This window comes from Heterodontus francisci, unplaced genomic scaffold, assembly GCF_036365525.1.
Source record: "Heterodontus francisci isolate sHetFra1 unplaced genomic scaffold, sHetFra1.hap1 HAP1_SCAFFOLD_323, whole genome shotgun sequence".
Classification (NCBI taxonomy): Eukaryota; Metazoa; Chordata; class Chondrichthyes; order Heterodontiformes; family Heterodontidae; genus Heterodontus; species Heterodontus francisci.
In genome coordinates, this window is record NW_027141078.1 from 670,593 (window position 1) to 687,533 (window position 16,941).

The following is a 16,941-nucleotide window of genomic DNA, read 5'->3' on the forward strand; positions in this document are numbered from 1 at the left end:
CGATTCCCCTCGCTCCCCCATTGGTGGCAGTGCCCTCAGCTCCCTGGGGCCCCGAGCTCTGGGATTCTAACCCTCAACCTCTCCGTCTCTCTCTCTCTCTCTCTCTCTCCCCTCCTTTAAGGCGGTCCTGAACTCCTCCCTGTTTGACCGAGCTGTCGGCCGCCTCTCCTTAATCTCTCCTCACGTGTCTCGGTGTTCAACTCCGTGTGATAAACCTCCTGTGAACTAGTCTGGCAGGTTTCTCTGCATTAATAGTCCTGCTTATCGCTTCCGATGGACACAGGCTCACAGAGGATTACAACTCACCGACTAGACGTTGTCTGAGACGGTCGTCCCCTTCTGGGCTGATTATGCGGACAGTAACGAACGGGAGGGGGAGGTAAAGGCCGATCCGTCTGAATGTAATCATTACCGTTATACAGTGGCTGAGTCGAGAGTCTAAGGGAACAGCAGCAGCCTGGTTACAAGTTCGGAAAAATCGACCCAACACTGTCCCCCATCAAACACTCCCCAGGACAGGTACAGCACGGGGGGTTAGATACAGAGTAAAGCTCCCTCTACACTGTCCCCCATCAAACACTCCCCAGGACAGGTTCAGCACAGGGTTTGCTGCTGCCTAATTGGAGGAGCTGAGTGCTGGTTGCAGCAACAAGGTTCAGCTGACAATGCTTTCCCCCATCAAACACTCCCAGGACAGGTACAGCAAGGGGGTTAGATACAGAGTAAATCTCCCTCCACACTGACCCCCATCAAACACTCCCAGGACAGGTGCCGCAAAAATAAAAGGGGGGGGGGAAAAAAACGGGGTTAGATACAAAGTAAAGTTCCCTCTGCACTGTCCCCATCAAACACTCCCAGGACAAGGACGGCACGGGGGTTCGATACAGAGTAAAGCTCCCTCTACACTGTCCCCCATCAAACACTCCCCAGGACAGGTACAGCACGGGGGGTTAGATACAGAGTAAAGCTCCCTCTACACTGTCCCCCACCAAACACTCCCCAGGACAGGTACAGTACGGGGGTTAGATACAGAGTAAAGCTCCCTCTACACTGTCCCCATCAAACACTCCCCAGGACAGGTACAGTACGGGGGGTTAGATACAGAGTAAAGCTCCCTCTACACTGTCCCACATCAAAGACTCCCCAGGACAGGTACAGCACGGGGGGTTATATACAGAGTAAAGCTCCCTCTACACTGTCCCCCATCAAACACTCCCCAGGACAGGTTCAGCACAGGGTTTGCTGCTGCCTAATTGGAGGAGCTGAGTGCTGGTTGCAGCAACAAGGTTCAGCTGACAATGCTTTCCCCCATCAAACACTCCCAGGACAGGTACAGCAAGGGGGTTAGATACAGAGTAAATCTCCCTCCACACTGACCCCCATCAAACACTCCCAGGACAGGTGCAGCAAAAATAAAAGGGGGGGGGAAAAAAACGGGGTTAGATACAAAGTAAAGTTCCCTCTGCACTGTCCCCATCAAACACTCCCAGGACAAGGACGGCACGGGGGTTCGATACAGAGTAAAGCTCCCTCTACACTGTCCCCCATCAAACACTCCCCAGGACAGGTACAGCACGGGGGGTTAGATACAGAGTAAAGCTCCCTCTACACTGTCCCCCATCAAACACTCCCCAGGACAGGTACAGTACAGGGGTTAGATACAGAGTAAAGCTCCCTCTACACTGTCCCCATCAAACACTCCCCAGGACAGGTACAGTACGGGGGGTTAGATACAGAGTAAAGCTCCCTCTACACTGTCCCACATCAAAGACTCCCCAGGACAGGTACAGCACGGGGGGTTATATACAGAGTAAAGCTCCCACTGCAAAAAATACGAAAAAAAAGAAGAAAAAAAACAGGGTTTGCTGCTGCCTAATTGGAGGAGCTGAGTGCTGGTTGCAGCAACGAGGTTCAGCTGACAATGCTTTCCCCCATCAAACACTCCCCAGGACATGCAAATGGGAAACCGTGATGTTAGGGTGGTAGCTGCAGATGGAGAGGAGAGTCAGAAATCACAGTGACAGGATGAAGTTTTCCAAGGTTCGGGTCAGTTTAATTGCGGGATTTGTAAGGGTTACTCACTGGTGACTGTGCTCCCGACACAGGGGGTGTCTCAGTCTTCTCACCGCCCGCCGCTGTCAATCAAGAAGACAAACAGAATTAGAGAGGGATGACAGGTATCGTAACAGTGAGGCAGAGAGTCAGACATAGAGTGAGAGAGGGACCGAGAGAGAGGGAGCGGGACCGAGAGAGAGGCAGAGAGAGAGGGACAGAGAGAGAGAGAGGCAGAGGGAGAGGGACAGAGAGAGAGGCAGAGAGAGAGGGACAGAGAGAGAGGGAGAGAGAGAGAGAGAGGCAGAGAGAGAGGGACAGAGAGAGAGGGACAGAGAGAGAGGGAGAGAGAGACGAGACAGAGAGAGAGAGAGACAGACAGACAAAGAGAGAGAGAGACAAGACAGAGAAGCAAAAGAAATAGATTAAGTTTGTTGAAACATCGGCATAATTGTTTAAATTAGGTAGAATTTAGATAGAGTTAATATATTATCCCTTTTAGAATTAAAGATTGAATAAATAGTCAGTTTTGTAGACACACCGCAATCCCCCTTTAAGAAGGTAGAGTTAAAAATTTCAAGGTCCCCGTTACAATAAAATCTGAACCAGAAACACCTTTTAAGTTAGAAAATCTATTTCAGGCATTTTTGTTACCAAGGACTTGGAGGATAAACAGCCATTGAAACATCCTGTGTGACATCAATAAGAGGTAGCAATAAACTTAATTGATAGTGTTGGTAAAATGTAGACAGATCAACTCAAAAGGTTTCTACAAGTTCCCACAAAAGCACAATTACAGATAATAAAATAATAAAATGGGACGGTACAATGTGTCTGGTTTGAACTTAATTAAAGGAGATTCAAAGGGATGTACTCCTGATTTGGTTTAGTTCCTAAAAGGGGTTAAAGTCATAAATTGCTTCAGAAAATATAGACAGATAGAGAGAGAGGCAGAGTGACAAAGTGAGAGACAGTGAGGGACAGAGAAGGAGAGAGAGACAAAGAGAGAGAGAGAGACAGAGATGGAGAGAGTGAGATTGAGAGAGCTGGATAGGGGGAGAGTGAGGGATGTGAGAATGAATCGACGAAGGGACAGACAGTCTCAGAGCTGGCCCCCTTACCCGTCGTCGTGCCCTCTTAGCCAGAAAGACGCCAATCAGGGTGGCAATCAAAATTGCGGCAACTGCAGCAGACGAAGTCCCAATTGTAATGATCATTGTACCAGTTGTAAACAGTCTGTGAGGAGCATCTAGTGCGGAAAAAGAGAGAGAGATCAGTTCAAAACAGACGCCAAGAGTCTCCACACAGACAGACACATAGTCTGCGAATGTTTGATGAGGACAGGCTAGAGGGAGCTTTACTCTGTATCTAACCCCTGTACTGTACCTGTCCTGGGGAGTGTTTGACGGGGGAAAGCATTGTCAGCTGAACCTCGTTGCTGCAACCAGCACTCAGCACCTCCAATTAGGCAGCAGCAAACCCTGTGCTGTACCTGTCCTGGGGAGTGTTTGATGGGGACAGTGTAGAGGGAGCTTTACTCTGTATCTAACCCCCGTGCTGTCCCTGTCCTGGGAGTGTTTGATGTGGGACAGCATAGAGGGAGCTTTACTCTGTATCTAACCCTCGTGCTGTACCTGTCCTGGGGAGTGTTTGACGGGGGAAAGCATTGTCAGCTGAACCTCATTGCTGCAACCAGCACTCAGCACCTCCAATTAGGCAGCAGCAAACCCCCTGTGCTGTACCTGTCCTGGGGAGTGTTTGATGGGGGGACAGTGTAGAAGGAGCTTTACTCTGTAGCTAACCTGTCACAGTGAGTTTGTACGTGGCTCTCCCCTTCACCACGATGCCATGGTAAATCTCACAGACCCAGGTGCCAGCCTCGCGTTTCGATACCGCAGTCAGCTTGATCGTGTCAGACGTGCGTTTCCGACTGCCCGCTGTGCCCAGGCTCCGGTTGCTGTTCCTGTGATACCAGCGGATCTCAGTGAGGTGTGAGTTGTCAGACACAAGGCAGCTGAGGGAGATGTTGCTGTTTTCCATCACTGTGCCCGGCTCGTTGAGTTTAACTGGGAGAGGGAGAGAGGCAGGCGTCAGCCTGAGATTTTAAACAGACACTGTTCACTCTTTCTCGTTCTCTCTCTCTCTACCTCTTTGTCTCTGTTTCTCTCTGTCTCTGTCTCTCAGTGTCTGTCTCTTTATCTCTCTCTCTCTATCTCTCTCTCTGTATATCTGTCCCTCTGTCACTCTCTCTGTGTGTCTCTGTATCTCTCTGTGTCTCTATCTCTCTCTGTCTCTCTCTCCCTCTCTCTCTCTGTCCCTCCATCGGTCTCTGTCTCGCTCTCTCTGCCTCTCTCTGCCTCTCTTTCTCTGTGTCTCTGTCTCTCTGTCTCTCGCTGTCTCTCTCGCTCTGTCTCTCTCTCTGTCTCTCTATCTCTCTCTCTCTCTGTCTCTCTCTCTGTCTCTCTCTCTCTCTTTATCTCTCTCTCTCTGAATGTCTCTCCCTCTGTCTCTCTCTCTCTCTCTCTGTCTTTCTCTCTGTCTCTCTCTGTCTCACTGTCCCTCCATCTCTCTCTCTCTCTCACTCTGTCTCTCTCTCTCTGTCTCTCTCTTTCTCTGTCTCTCTCTCTCTCTGTCTGTCTCTCTCTGTCTCTCTCTCTCTCGCTCTCTGTCCCTCCATCTCTCTCTCTCTCTGCCTCTGTCTCTCTCCCTCTCTGTGTCTCTCTCTTTCTCTGTCTCTGTCTCTCTGTGTGTGTCTCTCTCTGTCTCTGTCTCTCTATCTCTCTTTATCTTTCTCTCTCTGAATGTCTCTCCCTCTGTCTCTCTCTCTCTCTCTCTCTGTCTGTCTGTCTCTCTCTCTCTGTCCCTCCATCTCTCTCTCTGTATCTGTCTCTCTCTCTCTCTGTATCTGTCTCTCTCTCTCTCTGTCTCTCTCTCTCTCTGTCTCTCTATCTCTCTTTATCTTTCTCTCTCTGAATGTCTCTCCCTCTGTCTCTCTCTCTCTCTCTCTGTCTCTCTCTCTCTCTCTCTCTGTCTCTCTCTCTCTCTCTGTCTCTCTCTCTCTCTGTCTCTCTCTTTCTCTGTCTCTCTCTCTCTGTCTCTCTCTCTCTCTGTCTCTGTCTCTCTCTCTGCCTCACCTTCGATCACAGACACAGTCACTGTCCGTGAGATCGTTCTCTTCCTGACGGTCAGGTGACAGCTGTATTTTCCCCCGTCACTGGGTTCCGACACTTTGAACAGCACTGACAGGCTGGTCGGGGCAAACAGTCCCTCCAGCAGTTTCAACCGGTGGTCCTGGGGCTTGTTCCATCCCCAACTGGACCCACTGACATTCATCGAAAGCAGCTCCTTGTCGTGCAGGTGCCATCCTCCCTGGACAGGCCGGGTAGATGGGAACTGGTTCAAAACACAGGGCAAGATAGCCGTCTTTTGAGATTCGATATAGATTACCTGGTCAGAAGGGCTGGAGAAACCTGTAGCAGAAGAAAAGCGCGTTATCAGAGAGGTTAGTGAGTGTGTGTGTGTGTGAGTGAGTGTTTGTCCCAGGAGAAGTGAGCAGACTGCCAAGGTGCTGTGAAGTATAGGGGAACTCTTGGGGTGGCAGCAAAAGTCAAATGGGAGTGTTCTGTTGAGACTTAGAGTTTAGACGTCTTCATGCTCTGCTAAGATTTTGAGATAGTCGGTTCATCGTGTTTTGCTTTGTTTAACCCCTGTGCGCTGAAATTTGTTTGTTTAAAACGTGAAATTGTGTGACGCAATCCGTTCACTGTTGATTGCTTCCCAAAAGCCAACTGCTTTCTCTGTCCGCTGGCACCCAAAGAAAAAGAACGCCTGACCTGAAAGGCATCGCCCGAGCAACACCTATCGCCATAGCGAGTGGTACACGTGGGATGGCCCGGGTAGCAATTAAAGCGAATGGACTCCAACTCCCAAGCAGCTCTTTGATTCCTGATACCCCCACGTGAGTAATTGATATCGCAAACAAAGACAGAGATATTCCTCCCAGGCTTTGTAAATGGAACGGTCCCTAACAGGCTCGTAACTGTGTGAGTGAGCGCGTGTGTGTGTGTGCGCGCGTGCGTGTGGTCACGCGTGTGTGTGTATATGTGTGTGTGTCTCCGAGCCCCCACCGTTCAATCATTTCCCCCTGCCTCTCTCAGCTGCCAGTTCTGCCTCAGTGCCTGCCAGCCAGAGCCCCATGTCGAGGACAACAGTGGCTGAGATGTGACATACCCACAATGTCCAATGCATAGCGGGCCTCTAAGAAGCCTTTCTTGAACTCCACACTGCAGACCCAGGAGCCTCGATCCTCAACCTTTATTCCCAGGAGCGGCAGGTTCTTCTCCGTCCAGTCACTGACACTCGGTCCCCGCCACTTCACTTGTCCAAGGGCAGTCAGACAGGAGAGAGTGATGTTGTCCCCTTCCAGGGCAGGGTTTGGTGAGTTGGATATGACTGGAGGGGGGGTAGGGGGGAGGGTGTTGGAGGGGGGCAGGAGTGGGAAGGTGAAACAACACAAGAGAGACGAATTAAAATAGGAACACAGAACGTGCCGCAAACGGAGGAGGCCGATCGGCCCGTCCCGCCCCTGCCGGCCCTCTGAAAGACCGGATCGATTTCTTCCAGCTACCCCTGGGTCCTGCAGCCCCTCCCCAACCCCCAACCGCGGTGGGGGTGGGGCGGGTGCGCCACCGGGTTCAGGGGGTATAGAGGCCACCGGGAACCAGGGACGTTTCTGTTCATAAGCAGGCCCGTGCTCGAGCTGGGAAGTCCGGTTTGGCGAGGCGCCGGAAGGGAACACCCCGGATTGCCCAGAGGCCACAGCCTTCCCGAGGGGCAATGAGGGACGGGCACTAAATGCTGGCCTCTGCACCCCCCCCCACCCAACCCGCGACGCCGATGCCTCGGGGGACACTTTACCTCGGATCACGTGAAGGCGCTTTGTCGCCTCCGCCTTGTAGCCTGGGTGTGTGAAATCGCAGATGAAAGAGCCAGCGTCCTGAGCTCGCACGTTGCTCAGGCTGAGGGAGAAATCTCCATGATGCTTGAGGCTGCTGATTCTGATCCTCGATTGGAAGTCAGCATGCAACCTCTGAGGCATGGAGCTGTGGAGAAATTGTATAATCTTCTGAAGCGGCCCGGCTCCCTGGCTCGCCGTCCAGCTCCAACCGCCGAGGTAGTTAGTAATGGGCTTCTGCTGCCTGTAGTTCATCGTGCACGGGAAGGTCACTGTCGCGCCCTCTGTGACGTAGATATCGTCACCCTCCACCACTGGCGAAGACGCTGTCCCGACACCTGGAGTGAGAGGGGGAAAGGAGGGACGTGCAGGCAATGGAGGAGGAGAAAACAAAGAGAGAAACGAGCTGTGGAGGGGGCGCAGAGGTTCGGGGTGGAGAGAGTGCAGAGTGCCCCTCCGCTTTTCACCCGACGGGTCAAGTGTCAAGGCAACTGGGTGAAACACCGTAGCCTCATAGGCGTCCCAAGAAGGGACATCTCCCCGCATCGCGCATCGATTGGCGACCAACACGGACAGCCACGGTGGGGGGGGGGGGTGGTTGGATACAGAGTACGCTGTCTCCCCCCGCACCCCCCCCCAATTTCGCGTCAAACACACGCCCGGACAGGCGCGTGACCGGTGAGGAGCCGCGAGCAGCTTACATTTCAGGCTGACGTCCTACCTTGTTCCAGCAGCGCCAGAAATATCAGCAGGGTCCCGCAGAGTGGCCCCGGAGCCAGCATGTCCGACGAGTGTCGTTTCCCTGGCGCCTGCATCAACCGACGATCCGCCCCCTTGCCCTGTCCAGGCAGAAAGGCAACGGATGTTATCGGGTTTCCGACGGGAAGGTGCCGACGATTCCCTGGCCCAGCTTCCCAAACTCCCAGCTCGGTAACCGTCAACTCGTCTGACATCTCCGCTGCAGTCCCGCCGTCTCCCAACTCACACTCGGTCCCACTGCCCCAACCATCACCCTGCCCGGGAATGATTCAGAATGCTGCAATGCTATAGGTGCTGCACTGGTGGAAGTTGTATGTCTTGTTTCTCTCACAAGTTTTGCCTGAAAGGCCTCGAGGTTTTTTCTGCAGACAGAACAGGATGGCTGCAGAGCTGGGAGAGGTTTTGCGTTCCTCATTCACAACCTGCTCTCTGACAGCATCTGTGATAACGGCAGAATCAGCAAATTCCATTTCCTCTAACAGTTTTGAAACAAACATCGAAACTGCTTGTTAAGCAGTCATAACTCTGCTGCACCCCGTAGCCCTCGATTAGATTCCAGTCTGTAACTCACTCCCGGGTATCTGTAATTCTATATATAAACCCCCCCGAACCCCTCGATTAGATTCCAGTCTGTAACTCACTCCCGGGTATCTGTTATTCTAAATATAAACCCCCCGAACCCCCCGATTAGATTCCAGTCTGTAACTCACTCCCGGGAATCTGTTATTCTATATATAAACTCCCCCGAACCCCTCGATTAGATTCCAGTCTGTAACTCACTCCCGGGTATCTGTTATTCTATATATAAACCCCCCCGAACCCCTCGATTAGATTCCAGTCTGTAACTCACTCCCGGGAATCTGTTATTCTATATATAAACTCCCCCGAACCCCTCGATTAGATTCCAGTCTGTAACTCACTCCCGGGTATCTGTTATTCTATATATAAACCCCCCCGAACCCCTCGATTAGATTCCAGTCTGTAACTCACTCCCGGGTATTTGTTATTTTATATATAAACCCCCCCGAACCCCTCGATTAGATTCCAGTCTGTAACTCACTCCCGGGTATCTGTTATTCTATATATAAACCCCCCCCGAACCCCTCGATTGGATTCCAGTCAGTAACTCACTCCCGGGTATCTGTTATTCTATATATAAACCACCCCGAACCCCTCGATTAGATTCCAGTCTGTAACTCACTCCCGGGTATCTGTTATTCTATATATAAACCCCCCCCGAACCCCTCGATTAGATTCCAGTCAGTAACTCACTCCCGGGTATCTGTTATTCTATATATAAACCACCCGAACCCCTCGATTAGATTCCAGTCTGTAACTCACTCCCGGGTATTTGTTATTTTATATATAAACCCCCCCGAACCCCTCGATTAGATTCCAGTCTGTAACTCACTCCCGGGTATCTGTTATTCTATATATAAACCACCCGAACCCCTCGATTAGATTCCAGTCTGTAACTCACTCCCGGGTATTTGTTATTTTATATATAAACCCCCCCGAACCCCTCGATTAGATTCCAGTCTGTAACTCACTCCCGGGTATCTGTTATTCTATATATAAACCAACCCGAACCCCTCGATTAGATTCCAGTCTGTAACTCACTCCCGGGTATCTGTTATTCTATATATAAACCCCCCGAACCCCTCGATTAGATTCCAGTCTGTAACTCACTCCCGGGTATCTGTTATTCTATATATAAACCCCCCCGAACCCTTCGATTAGATTCCAGTCTGGAACTCACTCCCGGGTATCTGTTATTCTATATATAAACTCCCCCGAACCCCTCGATTAGATTCCTGTCTGTAACTCACTCCCGGGTATCTGTTATTCTATATATAAACCCCCCCCGAACCCCTCGATTAGATTCCAGTCAGTAACTCACTCCCGGGTATCTGTTATTCTATATATAAACCACCCCGAACCCCTCGATTAGATTCCAGTCTGTAACTCACTCCCGGGTATCTGTTATTCTATATATAAACCCCCTGAACCCCTCGATTAGATTCCAGTCTGTAACTCACTCCCGGGTATCTGTTATTCTATATATAAACCCCCCCCGAACCCTTCGATTAGATTCCAGTCTGGAACTCACTCCCGGGTATCTGTTATTCTATATATAAACTCCCCCGAACCCCTCGATTAGATTCCAGTCTGTAACTCACTCCCAGGTATCTGTTATTCTATATATAAACCATCCCGAACTCCTCGATTAGATTCCAGTCTGTAACTCACTCCCGGGTATCTGTTATTCTATATATAAGCCACCCCGAACCCCTCGATTAGATTCCAGTCTGTAACTCACTCCCGGGTATTTGTTATTTTATATATAAAACCCCCCAGAAGAGGGGATGCAGTCTCATGTTAATTGGTAAATGACGGAGAGGGTCTGGTGGGGGACGGGGTGGGGGGGGGGGGGGAAGAGGCGTTGTAACTTCGAGCTGTGAGAAAGGATGTTAGGTTCGAGGATTTAATCAGGGTGGTTTTGTGGTTCGGGTTTCTCTCGCTTGTGGGCTCCGCCTCAGCGGAGTTAGTCTCCGAGCAAGCGGCAGGGAGCGAGAGAGAGAGAGAGCGAGAGAGAGACGGAGATGTCAGGAGGCTGCGGGACCCACTGTCAGGGCCAAGGTAAGTGGGCTGAACATGCCCTGTATCTGTCTGGGAGTCAGACTCAGAGAATTTTACTGCTCCGTAGGAGGCCCATTCAGCCCCTCTCACCCCTGTTACACAGGAACAGGAGGAGGCCCATTCAGCCCCTCTCACCCCTGTTACACAGGAACAGGAGGAGGCCCATTCAGCCCCTCTCACCCCAGTTACACAGGAACAGGAGGAGGCCCATTCAGCCCCTCTCACCCCAGTTACACAGGAACAGGAGGAGGCCCATTCAGCCCCTCTCGAGCCTGTTACACAGGAACAGGAGGAGGCCCATTCAGCCCCTCTCACCGCTGTTACACAGGAACAGGAGGAGGCCCATTCAGCCCCTCTCACCCCTGTTACACGGGAACAGGAGGAGGCCCATTCAGCCCCTCTCGAGCCTGCTACACAGGAACAGGAGGAGGCCCATTCAGCCCCTCTCACCCCGGTTACACAGGAACAGGAGGAGGCCCATTCAGCCCCTCTCACCCCGGTTACACAGGAACAGGAGGAGGCCCATTCAGCCCCTCTTGAGCCTGTGACACAGGAACAGGAGGAGGCCCATTCAGCCCCTCTCACCCCTGTTACACAGGAACAGGAGGAGGCCCATTCAGCCCCTCTCGAGCCTGTTACACAGGAACAGGAGGAGGCCCATTCAGCCCCTCTCACCCCTGTTACACGGGAACAGGAGGAGGCCCATTCAGCCCCTCTCGAGCCTGTGACACACGGAACAGGAGGAGGCCCACTCAGCCCCTCTCACCCCTGTTACACAGGAACAGGAGGAGGCCCATTCAGCCCCTCTCCAGCCTGTTACACAGGAACAGGAGGAGGCCCATTCAGACCCCCTCACCCCTGTTACACAGGAACAGGAAGAGGCCCATTCAGCCCCTCTCCAGCCTGTCCCACCACTCAATGACATGATGGGTGATCTGTATTTGAACTCGATCTACCCACCTCACTTCTGTGACCTGAAAACCCAACAAATATCCATCAATCTCAGGCTTGAAATTCCCAATTAACCCTCCAACCTTCCCTATCTCAGTAACCTCCTCCAGTCCCTGCAACCCTCCCTCTCTCTGTAACCTCCTCCAGTCCCCTACAACCCTCCCTATCTCTGTAACCTCCTCCAGTCCCTACAACCCTCCCTATCTCAGTAACCTCCTCCAGTCCCTACAACCCTCCCTCTCTCTGTAACCTCCTCCAGCCCCCTACAACTCTCCCTCTCTCTGTAACCTCCTCCAGTCCCCTACAACCCTCCCTATCTCTGTAACCTCCTCAAGCCCCCTACAACTCTCCCTCTCTCTGTAACCTCCTCCAGCCACGACAACCCTCCTTCTCTCTGTAACCTCCTCCAGTCTCCTACAACCCTCCCTATCTCTGTAACCTCCTCCAGTCCCCTACAACCCTCCCTATCTCTGTAACCCCCTCCAGTCCCCTACAACCCTCCCTATCTCTGGAACCTCCTCCAGTCCCCTACAACCCTCCCTATCTCTGTAACCTCCTCCAGCCCCCTACAACCCTCCCTATCTCTGGAACCTCCTCCAGCACCCTACAACCTTCCATATTTCAGTAACCTTCTCCAGTCCCCTACAACCCTCCCTATCTCTGTAACCTCCTCCAGCCCCCTACAACCCTCCCTATCTCTGGAACCTCCTCCAGCACCCTACAACCTTCCCTATCTCAGTAACCTTCTCCAGTCCCCTACAACCCTCCCTCTCTCTGTAACCTCCTCCAGCCCCGACAACCCTCCTTCTCTCTGTAACCTCCTCCAGCCCCTACAAACTTCCCTATCTCTGTAACCTCCTCCAGCCCCCTACAACCCCCCCTATCTCTGTAATCTCCTCCAGTCCCCTACAACCCTCCCTATCTCTGTAACCTCCTCCAGCCCCCTACAACCCTCCCTATCTCTGTAAACTCCTCCATCCCACTACAACCCTCCCTATCTCTGTAACCTCGTCCAGCTCCCTACAACCCTCCCTATCTCAGTAACCTCCTCCAGTCCCCTACAACCCTCCCTATCTCTGGAACCTACTCCAGCACCCTACAACCTTCCCTATCTCAGTAACCTTCTCCAGTCCCCTACAACCCTCCCTCTCTCTGTAACCTCCTCCAGCCCCCTACAACCCTCCCTATCTCTGTAACCTCCTCCAGCACCCTACAACCTTCCCTATCTCAGTAACCTCCTCCAGTCCCCTACAACCCTCCCTATCTCAGTAACCTCCTCTAGCCCCGACAACCCTCCTTCTCTCTGTAACCTCCTCCAGCCCCTACAACCCTGCTATCTCAGTAACCTCCTCCAGCCCCGACAACCCTCCTTCTCTCTGTAACCTCCTCCAGCCCCTACAACCCTCCCTATCTCTGTAACCTCCTCCTGCCCCCGACAACCGTCCCTATCTCTGTAACCTCCCCCAGCCTCCTACAACCCTCCCTCTCTCTGTAACCTCCTCCAGCCCCTACAAACTTCCCTATCTCTGTAACCTGCTCCAGCCCCCTACAACCCTCCCTATCTCTGTAACGTCCTCCAGCCCCCTACAACCCTCCCTATCTCTGTAACCTCCTCCAGCCCCCTACAACCCTCCCTATCTCTGTAAACTCCTCCATCCCACTACAACCCTCCCTATCTCTGTAACCTCGTCCAGCTCCCTACAACCCTCCCTATCTCAGTAACCTCCTCCAGTCCCCTACAACCCTCCCTATCTCAGAAACCTCCTCCAGTCCCCTACAGCCCTCCCTATCTCAGTAACCTCCTCCAGACCCCTACAACCCTCCCTATCTCTGTAACCTCCTCCAGCCCCCTACAGCCCTCCCTATCTCTGTAATCTCCTCCAGTCCCCAACAACCCTCCCTATCTCTGTAACCTCCTCCAGCCCCCTACAGCCCTCCCTATCTCAGTATCCTCCTCCAGCCCCCTACAACCCTCCTACATCTCTGCTCTGCTCCCGGACTCTTGGTCATCCCCCCGATTCCTGTCGGCCGTGCCTTCAGCTCCCTGGGGGCCCTGAGCTCTGGAATTCTATCCCTGAACCTCTCCGCCTCTCTCGCTCTCTCTTCCCCTCTCTCTCCTCCTTTAAGAGGCTCCAGAAAATCTCCCTCTTTGACCGCGCAGTCGCTCATCTCTCCCAGGACACTTTGAGCCTGGTTCCAGGTTGGTACCTGTGTGCGCCACCAGCGACCTAGCTATTCGGCTGAGTGGGCGACAGCAGACTGCGACGGGTAGCTTTTGTGTGTTTTTTGGTAAACCCAAAACAGAGAGAGACACACAGAGACCTTTGCAGAGATTGTGAATATAGTGCAGAATTCATAGTGACTTCCGGCCTCGATTCTTTTGATTATTGCCTTCCTGTTGGGGTTTGAAAATTTAACACCTCAGACACCGTCTTCGAGCAGACAGAGGGAGCAAAATAACCCAGCAAGGAATTAACAGCACAGCCAGAGGCCTTTCAGCCCCTCGTCGTCCTGCTGGTGCCCGAGGAATATGGAGAGCGGAACTGTGCACAGTGCTCCCAGTGTGGTCCAACTGAGGGATATGGAGAGTGGAACTGTGCACAGTGCTCCCAGTGTGGTCCAACCCGAGGGATATGGAGAGTGGAACTGTGCACAGTGCTCCCAGTGTGGTCTAACCCGTGAGATATGGAGAGTGGAACTGTGCACAGTGCTCCCAGTGTGGTCCAACTGAGGGATATGGAGAGTGGAACTGTGCACAGTGCTCCCAGTGTGGTCCAACCCGAGGGATATGGAGAGTGGAACTGTGCACAGTGCTCCCAGTGTGGTCTAACCCGAGGGATATGGAGACTGGGACTGTGCACAGTGCTCCCAGTGTGGTCTAACCCGAGGGATATGGAGAGTGGAACTGTGCACAGTGCTCCCAGTGTGGTCTAACTGAGGGATATGGAGAGTGGAACTGTGCACAGTGCTCCCAGTGTGGTCTAACCCGACGGATATGGAGAGTGGAACTCTGCACAGTTTTGAAATTCCCAACCCCAGAGTGTATTGAAGGATGGGATCGAGAGATTTCTGGACACTGAGGGAACTGAGGGCTCGGGGGAGGCGGGAGAGTGGAGCTGAGGTCAGGGTTTTAGCAAGATCTTACGGATTGGGGTGGGGGAGCAGGTTCGAGAGGGGCCGAGTGGCCTGCTCCTAATCCTATCCCTGATGTTTACTTTATTCAGCGAGGAACTAGGCCGGGCCTGGGAGGCCGAGCTGGCTTTTACGAATTAGGTCTCTCTGCGGAATCAAAGCCTGGCCGGTTTTCCAGGTCGCCCGCTCGGCTGGGGACCAGTCAGCACTGGCTCTGGGATTGGCCCACGCGGCTGTGACACACGTCCCGCTCGAATCGGCCTCCGAGGTTTGGCCGTCCCTCGCGCCTCGGTGACGCCCTCCCCTCGGGGGGTTTACCAGAGGGAGACTTCGCCCCCTCAAAACCTATCATTCTTCAGTCAATAAGTATTCCTCTCTCTCCCTCTCTCTCTCTCGCTCTCTCTCACTCTCTCCATCTCTCTCTCTCTCTGGCTCTCTCTCTATCTCTTTCCCTCTCTGTCTCGCTCTGCCTGTCTCTCTGTCTGACTCTCTGTTTCTCTCCCTGTCTCTTGCTCCCTGTCTCTCTCTCTCTCTCTGTCTGTCTCTCTCTCTGTCTGTCTCTCTCTGTCTGTTTAATGTCTTGTCTGAAAGACGGTACCTCCGACAGTGCGGCACTCCCTCGGTACTAACCCTCCGACAGTGCGGCGCTCCCTCAGTACTGACCCTCCGACAGTGCGGCGCTCCCTCAGTACTGACCCTCCGACAGTGCGGCGCTCCCTCAGTACTGACCCTCCGACAGTGCGGAGCTCCCTCAGTACTGACCCTCCGACAGTGCGGCGCTCCCTCAGTACTGACCCTCCGACAGTGCGGCGCTCCCTCAGTACTGACCCTCCAACAGTGCGGCGCTCCCTCAGTACTGACCCTCCGACAGTAAGGAGGAAGTGTGGATTCTCTTTACAGAATAGAAACTAAATCTCCGCAAAAACTAGCTTTTGTTATATTTATCACATCGCCAAACATCTGAGGGAGTTTGGAGCAGTCGCCTTTCCGAGGAGTTGATATTTGCGGAGGGCTGAAAAGTCGAGTTTGTCCTGGAGCGTGCCGTTATCAGAAAAGCGAGGGAGAGGGAGGACGAGTAGGTTAAGATAGGGAGGGGAGATCAGAGTCAGAAGCAAGACAGTTTCCCCCCACCCCCCACGAAGTGGGGGGGGGGGGGTGCGCGGGGCTAGAGCGCGAGGCGGCGAGCGGTGGGGGGGGGGGGGGGGATCGGCCCCGACGCGCGACGCCACCCGCAGTCGATCAGCCGGCCGGCACACTCACCGCCCATCCCCAGCCCCTCCCAGACTCAGGGCGGCAGCGAAGGTTTCGAAAGGATGTTCCCCCCACCACCCCGCGCGACCTTTTGCGCCCGAGGGGGCTTTCCCAGAGCCAGCCGACATCCCGCTGTTCCCCAAAGGAAACACGATTCGCCCTCTCCCCTCTCTCGCAAAGCCGCTCGCAATTCACGACGGCTCCATTAAATCTGCTCTTAGCCTTCGCCTCTCTGAGCGGGGCGATCCCGCTCAGCCTCTCCCCGCTAACCCTAGGTGCCCTGTCACTGATTTTTCAAAAAACCTGCCCCGTAAACTCCTCGGCCTTAAGACAAAGGCATACCTGGTCAACTCGGTCCGGCTCGCTCCCGCTTCCCTGCGGACAGTTGGCTTTACCTCTCTCGCTCTCTCTCTCTCTCTATCTCTCTCTCGCACTGACGCAGCTTCAAGGGACAATCGGCACCAGGCACAGCAGGGCGTCGACCTCGCGGTTAGATCTGTCCTCGATGCAACGGGGCGTTATGCGAGAGGGAGAGAGGGACAGGCAGAGAGAGGGAGAGGAAAGAGAGAGAGAGACACAGCGACAGAGATCGACGGTGCACAATCGAATGGGTGCACCGTCCTGACCGAGTGCAGCAGGGCGGAAAACGAGGGATTAAAAATTATCCCCGCAACCCTCCGACAGACGGGCGGATTGAAATCTCGCGAGCTCCCGTCCCAGGTGGAGGAAGAAGGCGTTGGAGGAAAGCAACGACATGCTTCACGGTTCCGCTCTCAACGAAAAAAAAACCAACACGGCGCACAGAGCCGAGCTTCCGCCTCCCCTTCTCTCCGGCCAGCTCGGCGTCTAACCTGTGTTTCTTTTTGATATCCGCCGAAGGAGAGACTCTCCAAAAGGCACAGATTTCAACGGTCAGTCCCTTACAGTGTTCGACACTTCACCGGAAATCGGAAAAGGGCAAATAATTTCCCAAACCGTTTCCAATTCCGTGAAATATATTTAATTATCAAATTACTCTGTCTCGCTCTCTCTCTCTCTCTGTCTCTCTCTCACTCTCTCTCTCTCTCTCTCTGTTTGTCTCTATCTCTATCACTCTCTCTCTCCCTCTCTCTCTCTCTGTCTCTCTCTGTCTCTCTCTCTGTGTCTCTGATCTCTCTCTCTCTGTCCGTCTCTCTCTGTCTGTCTCTCTTTCACTCTCTGTC

At 53.2% G+C, this 16,941-nt stretch overlaps 1 protein-coding gene across 3 annotated transcripts in view; it reads right to left on the reverse strand.

Annotated features, from left to right (window-relative positions):
- Positions 1–279: 279 nt before the first annotated feature.
- LOC137361967 (T-cell surface glycoprotein CD4-like) overlaps positions 280–16,941 on the reverse strand; it is a 17,778-nt gene continuing 1,116 nt past the window's right edge. Inside the window, exons 1-9 of one of the 3 annotated variants that reach the window (XM_068026566.1) lie at positions 13,565–13,626; positions 7,728–7,845; positions 6,970–7,344; positions 6,283–6,504; positions 5,187–5,522; positions 3,855–4,118; positions 3,174–3,301; positions 2,083–2,135; positions 280–438 (exon numbers count right to left, since the gene is read on the reverse strand). In XM_068026566.1, the coding sequence (XP_067882667.1) occupies positions 303–438; positions 2,083–2,135; positions 3,174–3,301; positions 3,855–4,118; positions 5,187–5,522; positions 6,283–6,504; positions 6,970–7,344; positions 7,728–7,821 (1,608 nt within the window). In that variant the 5' untranslated portion in view covers positions 7,822–7,845; positions 13,565–13,626 and the 3' untranslated portion in view covers positions 280–302. Of the gene's footprint in view, positions 439–2,082; positions 2,136–3,173; positions 3,302–3,854; positions 4,119–5,186; positions 5,523–6,282; positions 6,505–6,969; positions 7,345–7,727; positions 7,846–13,564; positions 13,627–16,081; positions 16,495–16,941 lie in introns of those variants that run through there. The other 2 variants (XM_068026564.1, XM_068026565.1) reach the window with 2 other exon arrangements.